The 18957-nt window shown below is 38.2% G+C and overlaps 2 protein-coding genes across 6 annotated transcripts in view; one reads left to right on the top strand and one right to left on the bottom strand.

Annotated features, from left to right (window-relative positions):
• The window catches only part of grik4 (glutamate receptor, ionotropic, kainate 4), a 391090-nt gene extending 383765 nt beyond the window's left edge, over positions 1–7325 (top strand). For 4 of the 5 annotated variants that reach the window (XM_088078927.1, XM_088078926.1, XM_088078925.1 and 1 more), the window contains one exon: positions 317–7325. In XM_088078927.1, coding sequence (XP_087935053.1) covers positions 317–706 — 390 coding nt within the window. In that variant the 3' untranslated portion in view covers positions 707–7325. The remainder of the gene's footprint in view (positions 1–316) is intronic. The other variant, XM_088078929.1, reaches the window with a different exon arrangement.
• Positions 7326–10691: 3366 nt separating this feature from the next.
• On the bottom strand, positions 10692–17454 carry drc12 (dynein regulatory complex subunit 12 homolog). The gene is made up of 6 exons (XM_042486214.2): positions 17328–17454; positions 17171–17239; positions 14953–15072; positions 14626–14718; positions 14386–14516; positions 10692–11866 (listed from the first exon to the last, which is right to left on the bottom strand). Exons 1-6 carry the CDS (start codon positions 17377–17379, stop codon positions 11738–11740), a joined length of 594 nt encoding a protein of 197 aa, XP_042342148.2. The 5' UTR covers positions 17380–17454; the 3' UTR covers positions 10692–11737.
• Positions 17455–18957: the final 1503 nt, after the last annotated feature.

Raw genomic sequence — 18957 nt, 5'->3', positions numbered from 1 at the left:
TAGGTACCCAGTGGAGTGCTTTATCATCTGTCCAGGAGATAGAATGAGTGTGTTACATGTCTGTTTGTGTCTGAAAAGTAAGTTTACAATTCAGTATGTACTATAAGTGTAGTTATTTTTACTGGTGGTTGTTAGAGCGACTCCAGCCATTTCTCTGTTTAGTGATTATAAAAATGAAATGGATGTGACATGTGTCTGTCATTTTCATCCGTTTGTCCTGATAAGTCAGTCAGTGAGTTGTCTGGCCTCTCTCCCTCTCTCTCCCTCTCTTATCCCCCTTTCCCCTATCTTTTTCTCCATGTTTGTGTGCTTTCAGCAGTCGGTGTGCGAGGAGATGCTGCGGGAGCTCCACGGGATCGTTCTGTGTCGCGACAGTCTGCAGGTGAGGCGCCGGCGGGCAGCTTTGATGCTGCGGCCACGGCCCTTACCCCTGGAAGAGCGTCGTGCACGAGCTGCCGCCGTCAGCCTCAGCAACGGCAAGCTGTGCGGGGGCACTGGGCTGCCTGAACCTCTCTCCCACAGACTGGCACAGGAGGCTGCCCTGGTTGCAAGGGGGTGCAGCCACATCCGCATTTGTCCTGAGTGCCGGCGCTTCCAGGGACTGAGGATGCGTCCTGGAGGGGCCACTGGGGCCCTCCCTTCTCCCACGCATAGTGAGGAGAGCATAGAGTGGGACAAGACCACAAATAGCAGTGAACCTGAATAACGCCCGGCAATTCTAACAGGACTGATTTCCCAGCAGCCACTTCTCTACTTTCCAGGGATCAAAGATCACGTGGTATTTTGATTCAGCCATTTGGAGCTTGTTCTTAAAGGGCAGGGCAGTGCTGTGAACTTTGTTTTGCCCTAGAGGCAACAGCCAGTAGTCACTTCTGGAGTCTCCTTGGGTGCATTTTTTCCTGAGAGAAACTGATGAGTCTGTCTCATTGTGGTCTGTCCCTGTTGGCCCTCTGTACTGTGTCAAACAGGACGGACAAAAACAGCTACGGGGCATTTGTACTATGCAGTATTTTCAGTCATTTATCATTGTGCTGTTTCTTTTTTTCCCTTTTTAAATTATTTCTGTCCTCTGTTGGATTATCAGTACTGAATATTGTTATTCTATTGTTCTTAAAAAAAAACACAACTTTAAACAAGTTCCTTTTTTATCTGACAATTTACTGTATGAACGTATATTGCCTCTGACGAGCTGCAAAGACGAACAGCAAGGTCATCCTTCAAATCCTTTTATTTTGAAAGTGCCAAAAACCACAAGTATTACCTTGTGGCTGAAGAAAGCACCACAGCCTTGAGAAGACAACAAACTCAACTGAACCCAGAAAAAAACCACACAGAGACGTACAGATACATGGACTTCTTTTTTTTAGTAGTGATATTCTATTAAAAAAATTTTAACTGTTGGTATCTCTGAAAGACAGCGATGCATGTCCAGAGGTGTTGGCAGGTGCTCACTGAATGATTCATTGCTAAAGTGGTGCCTGAGTAGCTGAAAGAATGATTTCCTGTTTTGAGTACCTATTTAAAATCATGTTGGCTACACACACAAAGACATCCATTAATTTCCTCCTTCCTCTATGTCTTGGCATTACTTTCTCCTCCATCTGTCCGACATCTTTGACACCATGATACATCTATTGTCTTATTAGCTGTCCTTTTTATGATCTCTCACTTAAAAATATACAGTCTCCTCACGCAGTATACACTCTTTGTAAGAGATGGGAGGTATATTCAGGAACAAGTGAGGTTTCACAAGGACGAGCCAGAGTCTGAATGAACCCAGCTTGTATCAGCAGTAACTGAAAAGAAGTCCATTGTATAACAAAAATGCTTTTTTGTCTGCAGTTATTTTGAATTCTTTTAAAATGTCAAGGCAGTTAAACTTTTACTGAATGTGATGTTTTTCACACTGCTTTGAGGAGTATTTCAGTTAAGATTGGCTAAGATGCATATTCATACTTTCATTTTTGCAAAAACCCAAACTGAACTTTGAATATATTTATTAGGTCTTTTTGAGAGGGACAGTTCAACCCCAGGTCAAAAATACACAATTTTCCTCTAACCTTCAGTGCTATTTATCTGTTTAGTTTGTTTTGATGGGAGTTGCAGAGTGTTGGAGATACTGGATAGAGAGATGCCTGATTTCGTTTGAATGTAATGGAACTAGATGCTATTCGGCTTGTGGTGCTCAAAGCGGCAAAAATAAATTTGAAAAACTCAACAGCAATGTCTCTTTCCAGCAATTATGACCCAGTTACTCAAGATAATCCAAAGACCTTGTTGTGAGCAGTTTAAAGTGGGAACTATTTTCTTTATTCCAAATCAAGGCGCAGAAAGAAGTGAGCATCTACTGCTAGCTCGGCACTTTTGGACTAGCTAATGTTACAGGTCAGTCAAGGAGGATTATTAATATTTACAGCTTGCACAGTCATGAGCTTGAGCCTCTCATCCACAAGTAAATGCATGACTCCTCCTGCACAGTGATGTGGTTGGTGGATGTAGTTTTGTAGAAAGAAAATAGTTCCTACATCAAACTGCTTACAACAATGTCTGTGGATTACCTTGAGTAACTCGGTCATGATTTCTTGGAAAGAGAGATTGCTGTTAAGTTTGGTATATTTTTGGTGCTTTGAGCACCACAAGTCGAGTGCCATCTAGTTCCGTGATATTGGAGAGAAGACAGAACTTCTCTACAGCCATTATCTCCAACACTCAGCAACTCATCAAAACAATCTAGACATAAATATTACAACAGGTTAGAAAAAAAAATATGTATTTTTGATTTGGTGGTTGAGCTTTCCCTTATTATTCCCTAATTCATTTTGGTTGTATTAATGGAAAGTTTGCATTATACCTGTCATTCCTCCAGAATTGAAACAATGGAGAAAAACCACCAGCAACAGTAAGTTTACTTTCTGCATTCATTGTGACACATCACTGGTTTGAAGGTGTTACTGCATGATATTCTGACTGTTGCACAGTGGGAATCAAGGGTCATCCACCTGTCTTCACTGCTTCTTGCTTATGTCTGATGTGTCCATCATCTCAAATCTACCCATCACGCACTGTCAGTCACTATTCCTCAGAATTAGGCCACCAACTCAACACAGCTGGAAGGCTCTGCAGCAGTATCATTCTTGTACTTTTATTAGCCACATTCACTTTCTATCTTCCTCATTTTTTACCTGCAGGTTGTCATGGTTAGAAATCTTCTGGATATGATGGAAAAGGAGTGAATGTTAAATTTAGGTTCTCGACCTATTGATCATTTACCGTCTTTGTTTTGGTCCGGGTTGTTGTTAATAGCTAACATCACATTACTGTAAAATGTCACAAAATCAAAATAGATTAAGGTAGCTACACACAAATCAAAACCTCTATTCTAATGCAGTCTCTCATTGACACTTTAAGAGGTCAACATGCATGTTGCCAAGTTCCTGAATGCTTCAGCAACAACCAAAATCTTTCCATATAAAGTTCTATCTAAAAATCAAGAGAAAGACAGAAGACATTAAAAAAGGATTATCAAACAAACTGTCAAATCTTAGGAAAACCTTGCATAGAACAAAGACAGGTGATTGTCACATAACAAGTTCAACCCCTTAAAGGGACAGTGTGTAAGATTTAGTGGCATCTTGATTCTTCCATTGATGAAGCAGGAAGTCCTGATTCCTTCAGTGTTCATTGTTCAGGGGGTTTTACCAAGAGCAGAATTATCCGCAGAGGTCTCTTCCTCTTCGAAGCAAACAGACTTAAACTCGTAAAAACACTGAATAAGCAGTTTCTTGTTACAAATCAGCATTTCTTCCATTTTGTTTGGCTCATCAGCAACCGGCAACTCAGCACCTGCTATTGCATGCTAGTTTTGTTCTCAATTAACTAAAGATCAAGACGTTCAGGAGGTTTCACGCTTTTACGACACTGCTTGTAGCGAAGGGGCTGCAAACTATGGTGGCCGACACAAAAACATGAGTGGCCCTGTCTAGAGCCAGTGAATTGTTTTTCCACTCTGGGCGACTGTAGAAACATGGGAGTGTAACATGGTGATCCCCATAAACAAGGACCCGCTCCCATATATCGGATAGAACTACAGTTATTTCATTCTCAGAGCCACCAAGCCGGCAGATAAATGTATACATAAGGTTATTAACTCTAAATAAGGGTATTAACTCACTGACACTACTACTAGGTTTCTGGAGTAATATTCTCATGGCATTATTATAAGCCTGAAAATCCATAAATCCTACACACTGGACCTTAAAAAAAGTAGGCAACATAAATTAGTTAATACATGAAACAAAATCTGTCTGACAAATCAGCATCCCTTCCACATTTGAACAAAAAAAAAGAAAACAGAAAGGTGGCCAAAAAGCCTACAGAAATAAACCCAAGATTTTCCCTCCCTAGAGTTACCTTTTCTCTGATGGTAGAAATTTTGATAATAGATAAATTAGTAGAATGTGTTTATCATAATGTTGAATCATGATAGTACATATTGTTTATAGTTTGTATATATAGTTCAGATATACACACATACGTGAGTGATCACACTGTCACCTCATCACTGAATCATTCAGTCATTTGTTTGACAATTTCACATGCACAGATATGAGTTCACCCAAACTGCCTGAATTCTATTTTTCAAGCACTTGTTTTTGCATAAATGGCCATGATTAGTGTGCTGTTTCAGAAGCTGGTGAACACGTGAAACTGTGGTGAATCAACTGCCGACAGACCTGAAGGGAACTGCAGCACAATTGTGCTAATACAGAGTTTTCAGTGAATTGATGGTTCAGAAGATTTGAGTGACTTGAATCACAAATAAGTGGAACTTCTATTCAAGATACCCCCCCCCCCCCCAACACACTTTTTCAATGTCAGTTCAATCAGTAGCTGAAAAGTGTTTCAGGACTTCAGATGGCATTTCCATTCAGGTCTGCAGGGCGTCTGAACTCCCACGAGAACACGTTGGTGTTTGAAGCAGTATTGAATCCACTTGATTTGGCACTGGATAGAAATGAATGGGAGTTGCAGAGGCATTATGTTATCATCTGCTGAAGCGCCAATAGTGCCAATGCACCTAATCCTCAAGTAATGAACTATTAATGTGCCACAGACGGTGTGTAAATACAGTGTGGCAACAGGGTTCCCTAGTAATGGTCCAAAGTGTTGTTGTTTTTTTAATTTTTTATTACAGCAGTAACACGTTGCTTATGTTAATAGAACAGACCTAGAGAGTTACAGACCTATGTGTGTGTTGTGTTTATATGGATAATGCCATTTAAACACATATTGTGAGCATAATGGTGGAAAAAAAATCTTCACATAATGTCAATGTAAACTTTCTATATTTCTTATATAATAACTTGTTTAAGGCAAATTGCCAAGCAAATAGCAAAGAAAAAAACCCACATTTCATTACCAGTTTTATAAAAGAAGTTTCTATCCATTTGCTGAATGTCACTAAGACACTGATGAGAGAAAGGAGTCTCGCGCTGCACCCGATGCTTACTCCTTAAACATTTACAGGGGTGCTAAATCAAGCGTAGTTAGAATGAGATTGCCAATTACCTTGAAGGCATGGAGAGCAGTAGAGTAAGAATTAAAACAAATCCCACTGAAACACTGGGCGACCTTCTCTGGGAGACCCACTGAGAGAGACGGCAGGGTTTGGCTGCTATATTTTATATGCTTTATTTTCTTATGTTGACATTTTTATTCCATTATAAATACATTTCTTAAAACAACCTCCGCTCTGTGGGTTTCTGGTTTCGTCTCTTCTTTATTCTGATGTATTTGACCTTCTGAGCTGTTTAGATCTGTCATGCTAAATAGCGTCTGAGTGCACTTTGTTTTTCTAGTTTTATTATTCAAGCGGGAGAAATATTCAGACGGTGCACTTGGTTTGTTGAGACATAATACGCATGCAGGCAAACAGTATGAGGATGTATGGGTTTCTGGCTGAGTAAACATGACGATTGTGGAGTGAACCAGAAGGAGCTCATGCATCTACCTCTCGTTTATCTCCCGTAAGTGAATTAATGTCTGCACACTTGTGAATTCTTTGAACAGCTGACAATTTGGGTGGGTGGGAAGTCTAACGGAGGCTAATGAGTTTAACAACTCATTCATGTGCCATATCCGCTCACCTGTAGTCCATCTATCACTGTGATTTTCAGTGGATATTTCTCTCTCCTCAGGATAGTGATTGAACACAACCTGCATCTGATTTATAGTTTAATTCAGGCTGCCTCTCTCTCCTCTCCTCCTTTGAGTGCCTGTCTCACAATCTTCCCACTGCAGCTTTAGAGAAGTTCCTCTCTCGTGCATCACCAACCTGCATGTCACAGTGCATAGCCTCAGCACACACACATAACTCTTACAAGAGTGACACGTCAACACTCACACTGCCACCTGTATGTCACTGCTGTGTCAAGTTTATTTCATCATGCTTCCTGTTTCCGCCTGGTGCTCCAGGTCCATAAATTCAGTGCATCTCTACCCACTGCCTAGCTGCTGTTGGATTTATGGAGCCCATGATGAGCATTGAGTGCCTGCAGAGGTGTGTGAAAATCTACTTCACTCCTCAAGCTCAACCAGTTGTAGCACATAGCAATACCAATTTACTTGTAGTTGATTGTAATTCTGCAAGGATTTAGGAATGATATTGTACTGAGTCTGGTGCATTTCACCACGCTTGCAGCTCACATCTCCATACACTTGAAGAGTGACTTTCTTATCAGCCCATCCCATGTAAATAATTTTTTTCTCTCATTTTTTAAGCCTCACTGTCCAGTTCTAGATAACCAAAACATGAAACCTGTGATATTTAGACATGTTTTGGATATTTTGGATCTGTTACTGTGAAATAGCAAATCTATTCATCACATCTCTAGTGCATCCCTGCATTGTCAAATTTCTTTCTCCCGTCCTCCTCCTCCTCCTCCAAGATTTTCCAAGGTTAACTGCGCACATGTATACATCCGTTCCACAACAGCCACTAATGAGCACTGGATCTAAGGATGCCAATTGAAAGACATAGCAGACTATCAGCAGAAACTACCTAATTGACAGTGAGACTTGTGCACTTTTTTAAGTGAGAGCTTTCCTATTGATTTGCTGGCAATTAATTGCAAAAAGGCTTGTTGTTGTTGTTGTTGTTGTGTGCTCAAAGAAAAGGTATTCAGAGTGAGAGAATTCTCTCCAAGGTGAGACGCTGTCAAGGCTGTTATACAGCCTTTTGTTCACTGACAGTTGTTGTTGAACATATTGACCAAAACATCTTGGCATTGTTTGTCTTTCAGAGAAATAAAATGGAGCTTCATTTATTTCGTGTTTCGTTCCCTCACTATTCACTCCTGCCTTGATCGATGGCCCACAGATGGGGAGGCATTGATTACCTATTTCTGTGTGTGTGAGCATGTGTGTGTGAGTGCATGGGTTTGAATGTGTGTGAGTGCATTCATGGGTGTATTTGTATATGATCTCACTCATGCACTTGCCTCCATGGGAAATCACAGTCAGACAGCCAAGTCAAATTCCAGTGGAAGTTCAGCAGCCAGCGCTCATTGTCAGGTATTCATCAGAAAAAATGAAAGTAGCCAGCTTTTATCGTGGAAATCGATCACTCGGGCACAGTATAATAGAGCCACATCCACTCTTCAGAGTTTTAACTGTCATGAAACTCCTTTATGCTGAATGTTGGTACGAGAAAGACTTTGTTGACCTTGGATTAAAGTTTCAAAGATTGAAGTGTCCAAAGACATCAGTCACTTTCCATAATGACTCCACTTTTTATAAAGCACCATCTGTCTCTGAGCAAATGCAATGATGACAGCAACATTAGCAGGTTAGAAGCACTTCATTAATCACCATGGACACTGTTTTGTTCATGGTGCACATGATTAATGATTAGTTGGTAAACCCGGAGAAAAAAGAAATATACTTAGGCATATACTACTACCAGGAGGGAGGGAAAGTAGGTTTACTTTACTTTACTCAAGTATTGTGCTTAAGTATAACTGTATTCCACCGCACAGAGGAAAATGTTGTACTCTTTACTCTACTACATTAATATGACATTCATAGTTACTAACTACTTTTCAGATTTTAACATAAAAACATATGATAAGCTTATAAACAGAAATGTTAAAACTTAAACTTGTTTTTCCTTTCAGCTTGTGGCCCCTTACAAAAGACCAGTGTCTACTTTCGGTCCGCTGTAAGATGCTCGAAATTCCACCAAAGAGACATTTCCCTTCAGAGAGTTTTATTTAACAAACTAATAATGCCATCTATAATAATCAATCAGACAGAGAGGCCATTTTCCTGCAGAACAAGTACTTTACTTTTGATGTGTGTAGGATTTAGGAGCAAATATTAGAAGAAATTGTATATAATATCTCTAACTATTTTTTGATTAGTTTTAATCACCTGAAACTGGGAACTGTTTTGTTTTCATTACCTCAGAAAGAGCCGTGTATATCTACAAATGGTGTGGTACTCTTCCACAAAGTCTTTCATGTTTTTCTACAGTAGCCCAGAATGGACAAATCAAATACTGGCTCTAGATAGGGTGCGTGTAACGGTTGTCAGTTTAATATTCCATGTCAAAAATTAAAAACTGAAAATTGAAAAATTGTATTCAGTTCTTTAAAATTGTATTTTTCATTTGTCAAATCAATGTAGAATTAAGATTCTGATTCTTTCTAGTTTTCTATTTTTGAAATGTTGGATAAAAAAACAGAAAATTGAGGAACAGAAAACTGGAGAAATTTTCATTTCTATTTGGGTGTTTGGCTTCTCAATACATGATGTGAGTCCCTAAGTGATGTGAAGTGTGCATGCACAAAACGGTCTGCCATCTTGGACAGCTAGCTACGGCTACGCCACTTTGACAAACCGCATGTCACGATCAGAGTTGCAAGTCATGATCCGAGTTTGAACCGCTGTGCTCCTGGCGCAGAGCTGATCGGCTGTGCACAGGTGGCTTCATTAATTCATGGGTGTGTTTTGGCCAAACATGCAATGAACCAATCAGAGAGTCAGCTCTCATCACCTTGAAGACTCAGTGTGTAATGCTTCAGTAAATCAGAGGCTGCAGACCAGAGTTCAATAAAACAGATTAATTTTCATGGAAACAGAACCGAGCCTACAAACCCCGGGAAAAAATAGCTTACTTTTATTTTTAGAAATGTAGTCTGTTAAGATGTGTGACTGTTTAAATATGACTACTGGTTAGTTGTTTAAATTGACCTTATTTTAACATCATAAATATATAAATACATACATAATTATTATTAGTTTATTACATCAGTAATACACTGAAAAGATAACCCTAAATACAATTGTTATTTATTGTCAAACTCTGTATACATAGAGATGATTAGATCCCCCCCATAACTAATTTTAATTCCAACAAGTAACCAGTATCATGATCAATTTTCTACATTTATAACAAACAAAATTTCATTAAAATGGGTTCAGAACTAAGCGAGTTATGGTCAGTTTTGTATAGTGATATCTCGAATTTACTATGGTGGTGACATAGGAAGATGGCAGACATTTTTGCGATTGTGCGCCTCACATGGCATAGGCACCAAGGCTCCCTCAGTACTCCTCTGTATCAAATACTTGTACTTGATACTCTGTATCAAGTACTTCCAGCTGTCTTTGAGAAACAGTTTTTAGAACAAGCTTGTCCATCATTTATCCGGTAACTAATGTATTGCAGTTGCGCAGGTGCAAAGGTGACCCATCCTTTGTCTTTCATATTTTGTTCTACTTCATTTACCATCTATTCATACTGAACTATAATTATCACTACTTTTTAAATTATTACTCCATACAATATTATGTACTGTACTGTACCATACTATACCATTTATGTTTTCGCATTTTAGCGTCAGCCACTGTAGTTCTCCTACAAGCTTGGCACTTGAAAGAGGTTTCAGTTCTGTAGTCTCACCACTAGATGCCACTAAACACACTGGACCTTTAAAATACATTTGGCTGCTAATACTGCCATACTTAAGTAAATTTGGATGCAGGACTTTTACTTGTAATGGAGTTTTATTACATTGCTGTTTTGATACTTTTACTGAAGTACTCACTGAGTACTTACTCAACCACTGGCTACCATCTGGTATTTTGATAGTAACTTTTCCATAGGGGAGAAATTACTTTAAGACACACTGTTAATACATATTTTTTTATGTGTTCCCCCACTAAGAGGTGCACTCATCTCATTCTGAGCAGTGGGACAGCTGCAGTCAACCCCATTAAACCCTAAACAAACAGAAACACGTACCCTCTGAGGGCGACATCTCTTTGTGGTTTGAGGAGAAAATATTGTTTTTTGGATAAAGGCCTCTTGAGTTCTTGTGTTAATTGGTCGTTACAGCACAGAATTATCTTCATCCACGAGTAAATGACTCATTACCTCACAGATGAGAGGCTAAAATAACTGCACTGAGCCATGAAAGAGACCCAAAAAATGACAGACTTGGAAGTGAAATCTGTTTATATGGCTCCCCACGGGGGGAAGTCAGGTTTTATTGATGCTGGGCAGCTAACTCATATTTCTTGCATCATTAACTGTTATTTTGCCCTTTTTTCTTGTTATTGTCTATCGTTAGTCTACCTTTTTTTTAAAAAAATATTTTCCTTTCTCATGATTTCTTTTTTGTCATAGCTGTAGTTTAAATGAAAACACTGCAGTCTAGTAGTGCTATAGTTTAGCAGTAGTGACTTCTACGTCTCTGTGATTTATGAGGTCAGCTTTAACTTTTGCTCTCTTGGTTGTTACCACATTTGGCCTCTTGGTGCACTCACTCAGCAAAAAAGACTGTTTCTGCATTGCCACCTTTGCCAACACCCCCAATTGTAACATCTTGGTAGTCTTTACTGTTGTGCATGTACAGCGCTGTGTTCTCTCATCCAGCACTTATTATTTCATACACTGTCAGTGTATCATACTTTTATTTGTTGTTGTCCCAAAACAACAATGTATTTGCATATAAAATAATCTAAAAACATATCAGGGTATCTATGGGGCGCCGATTGTAAAGTTGTGCACTCTAAAAGAAACAGCAACATTTCTCCACATTTAGCCGTAAAACGACTAAAAACAAGTGTGAATTTTTCAAAGTCACTTTTTAATCACATTTAGAGCAATATCTGCAAACTTTGTTAGATTTATTCTTTCATGAAAAAATATGTTCAAGATAATGTCACTGTAAAATAAAAATGTTTGAAATTAAATCTAATTGTTAAATGTTATATCTAAATGTTATATGTTAAATCTAAATGTTAAATATAAAATCTAAATGTTATATGTGGGATCTAAATCTTAAGACTAAATGTTATATGTTAAATCTAAATGTTGCCTCTAGGGTGCACCATAAGTACCTAAAGTATTCTGGCCACCAGCTCCCTGATCGTAAACAGTCATTTGCTACATCTAGTGGGCATTACGCAACATTACAGACACCACATGGTGAGCTACTGAATACATGCACAGAAAACTCTATAACTCTATTTTGTTCTCTGATAGTAAAACATTATATAATAACAGCATCCATTGCTGTGTTTGGCATACTAAATTCAGAGTTGCAAGTTGATGCCATTGCAGATGTCGCTTTCAATTCTCCCAAACAGAGTCTAATCAAATAGAACCGAGTTGTAGATACAACATTAAATAAGTGTCTCACTGAGAAGAGCGGCTGCTTTCATTAGTCTTTTAGATGTGCAGTGCATTCAGGCCAAACTCAGAGAGCAGTTCCTTGTAATTTTGATGAAAGGTCGTGCTCTTGTCCTCCCATCCCTGTCGAGCCACAGACAGCTGGGAAGTCAGGCTGTCTAGAGTCTCCTGCAGAAAACATTAGTATAAATGAGATGCGAACTAAAAAAAAAAAACATTTCTTCAAATCACCCAGTTGTCTAATCTGATATCCCTCCTCTCTTAACCACCTTTAAGGCTGATGAGTTTTAGGAGCGGAGGTGATGGAGATGAAACATAATTGGATTCCATGTCATAGAGGGAAGGAGAGAAATGGTGATAATTGCATATTAAAATTCTAGCTCTATAATCACAGGCCAAGCTCTCAAATAGGGCTCCAGGCTTGGACACTTATCTTTGAAGATCTGCGGGCTGAAAATTTGCATCTACAGTCTACTCAGCCAACTGGGCTGCACCTGTAACAGGACAATACTGACCTCATACCTCATCCATTATATCTTAATAGAAGATTATGCTATTTCACAACCTGAATCTCATAATAATGATAATAATAATACATTATAATAATAAACTTGATTTTTTTATAGCACCTTTCAAACAAGAAATGCAGCACAAAGAGTTTTCAAATAAAGATATGACATGCATTGCTTAACACTAATATAGACATAATGAACATTCAACACTCCAGCAAAGCAATTAAGTATAAAAGGGCAATTAAATAAGATTAAAATACAGTTAAATACAAAAACATAAGATGAAAATAGAGTTCATAGAAGTCAACATACCTCAGTATCAACAAAACAATGAATCATAATGTCATGGCATAATAAAACAATAAATCATTTTAAAATAATTGCAGAAGTGCAAAGTGCAAAAAGAAGGAGATTAGGGTCTGTATCTATAGCTAGATAAAGGCTTAAGTGAAGAGAAATGTTTTCCGATCTCTAAAAAGACATTTTCTGAGCCGGCTTCCTTGATATATGAGTAGTATGTTCCATCTCTTAGGGATGTAACTGACCGATACAACCATCTGATCAAACTGTATTATTGTCTCTGTTTAAAGTCAAATGAAGTCAAATTTGCCAATCCATGGCCCGTCTCTGCTTTTCTCTGCCTCTGATTGGACTACCCTGAGATTCCTAATGTAACACTAACCAATCCCACTCCTCCTGCCTAAACCTAACCAACACAAAAACAACAAGCACCAGACAATCATAGGGAGAATAGACCTATACTGTTCGTATAGGTTAGCATAACATTGTATTACATTACTGTGAATATTGTATATTTGAACTCTATAACAGAGTCCAGTATTGAAAATATGACCCTTAGACCAACCACAGAACACCTCTGTGTGCTTCATTTTGGATCGTCTACGGTATCATTTTACTCAGTTGTGCTGGCTAGATAAGTTCCCATATCTCACTGTGAACACAGCAGTGGTGCGCATCAGGGTTAACCTGCAGATTGATGTTCTGTGGCTCTGTAACTCCAGAAAGTCCTAACAAATTCTTGGAGAACTAAAGTTCACCTTTACTTAGATGTCCAAATACTCTGTCTGACTGAGGCTTTTGTAAAGCAGAGTGCTGGAGTGCTGGAAGCTGATTACAGTGCTTCACCTGAGTTCATTATGCAAGTTATAACATGTAGTTAACTTTCTGTTTGCTGCAGGCTATTTTGATGACTTCAGCTGTGCCCTCAGAGTGCCTGTGTGTTGGTGTGTAGATTCTCTGACTTTGATGACTCAAAAAATAAATAAATAGATGGCAACTGTTTTCATTAGGATTGTCCCATTACTCTACTGACAAACAGTCTTGCCATCATTAGAATTTGAAAGTTGGTACAGTCACTTAGAAATTCTATGTGTTTAGTGGCCTTAATATGACAACTTTAAGTCACATTGTATAACTAGTTGCAGGCTGGTTTTCTACTTTAGATCAAGTCATCTACTCAGCGCCTGCAGTCGAGGAGACACAAAATAATTCCAAACTACATTAAGTCACTGTGGAAAAATGGGAATAGGGACAATGCTGCCCTTTAACAAGGACAGCTCAGCAGGGTGCAAGAGGTTCAGCCTTACTGGCTTGGCACATAGCTGCACGTGGCACCTGTAAATATATAATATATACGTGTGTGTGTGTGTGTGTGTGTGTGTGTGTGTGTGTGTGTATGTGTATGTGTGTTGTAATACCTGGCCATTTCCTTTAATTTACATTTTGCTAAATAATTTACTAATATTTACGATGCATGCTGTGTTTGACAGTAGGTGGCAGAATCACCTATGTGTTACCCATAATGTGACTCTAATGGGACACAGAAAGAAGTCAGTCTGGCCCATGTTAGAGCATGCGTGTGTACGCGCCCGGTCTTGATACTACTTGTATGTTCTGCTCAATCCTGCTGCTGAAGTCAAAAGATGAAAAGTTTCTATACCATGAAAGTCGTTTTTGTCTAGATGGTGTAACGTCTATGTGCAGGTTTACAGTGCATGGTGCCTCAAAAAATGGCTAGTGAACCCAAAAGAGGCCTTTTAGTGGCTGCCTCCTCAGAGCTGTCTTTTAATCAGTTTGTATTTGTTTTGATAATAGGCTGTTATCAGGTTTGTATTTGTTTTGATAATAGGCTTTGAATAGGCTTCTATAACTCACATGCAGGATCTTCTCATAGTCTGTTTCCATGTTGTCCAGCTTGTTTTGGAGGTCAGCTATGATGGCGTCCTTCTGCCGTTCCACCTGCTCACGCTCTCTTTTCTCTTTTCTCAGTTCCTCTTGACACAGCACTAGACGAACAAATGCATACAGGCACACCATCACTTTTAATTTGGGCACTAACATGCACTCCCATTTTATTCAAGTAAGTACAGACATTAAAATTAGATGTATTCATACCAAGTTCTTCCTTCAGCTGTTTGACCTCCTTCTCCAGCCTCTTCGCCTTGTCGGTTAGCCCTGTCTGCATGGTTTTGTACTGCCGACTGAAGTCTAGAATGACATTTGTGTGAAAGATGTCAGACTTAGTTTTCATTGAAAATTCACTTTGTAAGGCAAATGCAGCAATCAGCTTAGGCACCCAGGTAATTAGACTTTTTGTTCCTCCAGAATTACCCTAACCATGGAAAACACGCCCCTTGTCCCCTCTCCCAAAGGTATCCACGCTTTATCTCAGGTTATTAAAAGAGAGGCTAATTGTTGATTCATGCCCCGTCTGTAGCGTACCAGAGTTGACGTCCCTGTGGTCTTGTCTCTCGTACTGCAGCTTCTGCTCCATGTCTCTCATGCGTCTCCTTAGGTCAACTCGGTCAGACTGGACCTTTTTTATAGACTCACACTGGAAGGCTGTTTCAACCACACAAACACATGCATGCATGAGAATACATGCTCAAGTATAAAATTATGCTTCAACATAGCAGTGGGTGGTGCAGACGGTTCTAAACAAGCTTCTACTGGAGTATTCAGATCACTTCACTACACTGGAGTCTTGCATTTAAAATCTTACCAATTAAAAGTATCTTATACATGTATAATCACCAAAACATACTCAAGTGATGCACTGATGCAGAAACATAGCTGCTTTGACTTGACTACGTTACTGGATTATTATTACAGAATCAACAAATGTGTATTTTACTGTTGTAGCCAGGCGAGGTGAAACTAATTTTAACTTTTTGATAAAAGCATGATTTTAAAAAAAAGCATTTTTAAATTTTTAACTGTTTAACTGTTTGGATATTACAGGCATTTTTTATTTTGTATTATTATTTTTTCCCCACAATATTTTAATTTTTAATGCCTTAAAATACAGGGTCTGAGATTCATATTATACATAACATAAAATAAAATTGCTGCAATGACAAAGAGAGAGAGAGAGAGAGAGAGAGAGAGAGAGAGAGAGAGAAAACAAAATACATGGTAACCTGTAAAAAATAGAATATATTAAATGCAGTAACTGCAAAGTATTTAAAATAAAACTAGAAATGATTAAAGCTCAGATGCTGTGTTATCCACAGAAATTCGTCATTTACTTGATCATCTGATAGGACTTTTATTTTGCCAAAATTTAAGACATTTACACAATAAATTATTGGGAATAAAAGGCACCAATTGATCCATAAAATCACTGGAGTGCAGTAAATAAAGTGATTGATGCTAAAACTTTATGTTAGTATATATCATAGACAGCATGTTTTGTGCAAGAAGAGTACAATATTTTCCTCTGAAATGAGGAGTGAAAGTAGAAATGAGCATAGAATAGATACATGTACATAAGTAGGCTGCAAGTACCTCAAAATCATGCTGAAGCACACTCCTTGGGTAAATTCATTTAGTTACTGCAGTTACCACATCTGCTAGATAGAAAAACATAATCTGAAAAGTAAGTAATAATTACACCATCAGATGAAAAGAACATCCCCCCCTTTGAAATGTACTTGAGTCTCAGCATGTGGCCTCACGAAATGGAAATATCAGCGAAGAGTGCCAGTAGGCCAGCCACTGAGTAAATGTAATTAGTTTCACACCACATACTGACAGACGTAAAGAAATAGAACATGGTAGCGTTATACTGATTAATTAATTAGTTGATCAAATGAGAATAAATCACCGAGTTTTTTTTTTTTTATCACTGACAGATTATAAGTAAAAGCTGGTTCCAGCTTATTAAATGTGAGGATTTTCTGTTTTCATATGTATTATAGATGATTATACATTTACATTCACAAATTGTGAAGGTATATTTCACCATTTTCTGACATCAAATGGACTAAATGATTCATCTATTATTTAAAAAAAAAAATCAACTAATTAAACTATATTGAAGATAATTAATTGCAGGTCTTAGAACACACATGAGACATTAGTACAGTGTAAGACTTAATAGAGTGGGGATTTGTGCTCTTAGCTGGTTAATAGGAATGTTATTTGTTTTTACACAATATAGCCAAGTCAGTTTGCACCTGGAGGTAATATAAGGGAGACCGGGGTTGGTTTGCACACAGCTATTTTCTGGATCTTTGAGGGTCACAGAAACAAAAATGTAACTTCAAAAAGTTTACTGTCTATACCTGCATTTATCCACTGTTAAAACATCTGAAAGTGACTAACATTTTTGGTGAGAGAAACTAAGTGTGCTTCTGTTCATGATGAGGCTGGTTGGCACAAATGTGCAACACTACTCTAATCACAAATCACTTAATTTTAGAAAACATTTGTGTACATAAAAAAGCTGAAAATGTACCTTTTAATTTGCTGCGGGTTAGAATATTCTAAGATAGGATAAATTATGCAGAAATTATGATGTACAGCAGAGAGGGAAATGTGTGCCCACCAGTCCTGGTCTCCCCAACAGTAGGTGTGAATAAAAGACTTGATACTAATATGTTGGTAGTTTAGCCCACCTGCATCACATAAAGCAACTCTACTTAAAATTGCTGCTCACCAATGTGATCCTGTAAGATGGCTACATCCAGAATACTACGCCTGTACTTTGCTTCCAAGTCACTTTCACCTGCAACAAAACAAAAATAGTTGTTAAAAAATGCAACATTTAGCATCACAAAAGTAAAACATTCTTATCATCTCATTAGCAAAGTTACTTTTTTCTGGATTCTTCTTTGTGGGTTTTTTTGTTTTCTTCTTTGGAGACATGTTTGCTTGCTGAGAAGCTGCCTGCTCAGACCTTTTGAGCACACAAACTATACACTGACTACATACAGGGATGACTCTTTGTTGCTGGGTACTGGTTGCTGAGTGAGTTGCCATGCCACTAGCTGTCCAGCTTGACTGATAGTTGATTGACTTTAATTGTAGCCAATCACAACTTGACTGGGGCACCGTTGCCTTTTGAGCTCGCGCACACAGAGCCGTGTAATTGGATCGTTACTTATAGTGAGACATGTCAAAGCGTCCTTTGTTGTCAGGAGCGACCAAGGCTCGCGCGGGGGGAAATTCAGGGCTACATTCAGCATCTGTTCAACGTTTTATGAATGCAAACTCTCCAACTTTGATAGGCAGGCTGTTTTACATTGTTCCCCTCTTTGTAAGCACACTCTTCTCACAAATGTTTTTTTTTAAATGGAACAATGCCAATATTGCATATAGGCTAGAAATAAGTACATGTTGTTTGAACACTGGTTTAACAACAATATTCTAGGCCAACTTGTGAAACAATTTACCTATGTACCAATTACGGACTTTTGTGATCCTATGATGATTTTAAAGAGAGTCTGTTATTCCTTTCTCCCAACGTGAGTATAACACCATAGTAAATTCGCTGCCAACTGGCATTATATCCTTATACCGCTGCAACTCAAACTGTAGGCCTACATGACATGACATGACATGACAATATCACTATAACCACTTACAGCATTACTGTGCATGGAATTTCCATTTTTGACAAAAAAAACCCAACAAAAAAACCCCACAAACAAACAACTTTGGTATGAAATTAATTTATTCCAAGAACAGTAGCCCCTGCTAAATATAAAGTGACAGACCAGGCTCTTTATGGTGAGACATGGAATAGTACTCTTGCTTACAAATATGTCCTGCCCAACAAAATCAAAGAGTTTCTTTTTTAAATTATACACAGATACTATCCAGTAAGTGCTGTTATTTATAGATCCACCCCTGATGCCAATGAAAAATGCACTCCTAGTAACAATATGGTAGAAACATCAGAGCACCTTTTTTCAATGCGTTCATGTCTATCTTCCGGACCGATTTTCAGTCGGATCTTCAAAGACATTTTGGCAAAAACGTTCCACTCAAAGAACCTGATTTGTTACTAATATTCTTAAATCTATATTTCCCAAAGAATTAACAATATAAGGGCAAGTTAATTTGCCAAATTTTAAATTAATGAAATACATTATTAAAGAAATTGCCATTGTATAGGCTACCACTTAAGAAAAAACACACCTACATATTTATCTTTAAACAATATCTAACTAAGCATGTAATGAAAAATAACCAAAACTATTAATTTATGCAAATCTTGTAGCTTTTATTATAAAACTATTTAGGTAAACCCTATGTGTGATCATACTTTTGTCTACTTTGTTTTATCTTATTTTATTTCTTATTTTTGTCTGTCTAGTTTACACCTGCATGTGTCACTATTTTCATTGTAAATTTTTGTATTGACCATCCAAACCGTTTTTTGAACGCTGCACAGGCGGAGGCGCGCGCCCGACTACATTCATTGCTCATGAACGCGCACAG

This window comes from Plectropomus leopardus, chromosome 6 (genome assembly GCF_026936395.1).
Source record: "Plectropomus leopardus strain MGB_pleo_1.0 chromosome 6, ASM2693639v1, whole genome shotgun sequence".
In the NCBI taxonomy this organism is placed as follows: Eukaryota; Metazoa; Chordata; class Actinopteri; order Perciformes; family Serranidae; genus Plectropomus; species Plectropomus leopardus.
This window is presented reverse-complemented; position numbering and strand designations above follow the sequence as displayed.

Excerpts from the sequence above, each read along its gene's own strand:
- drc12 (XM_042486214.2), bottom strand. The coding sequence starts at position 17,379 with ATGTCTCCAAAGAAGAAAACAAAAAAACCCACAAAGAAGAATCCAGAA. Across the intron at positions 14,719-14,952 it reads CCACAGGGACGTCAACTCTG|ACTTCAGTCGGCAGTACAAA; the intron begins GTACGCTACAGA and ends ATGTCATTCTAG. Across the intron at positions 14,517-14,625 it reads ACAGCTGAAGGAAGAACTTG|TGCTGTGTCAAGAGGAACTG; the intron begins GTATGAATACAT and ends TTGTTCGTCTAG.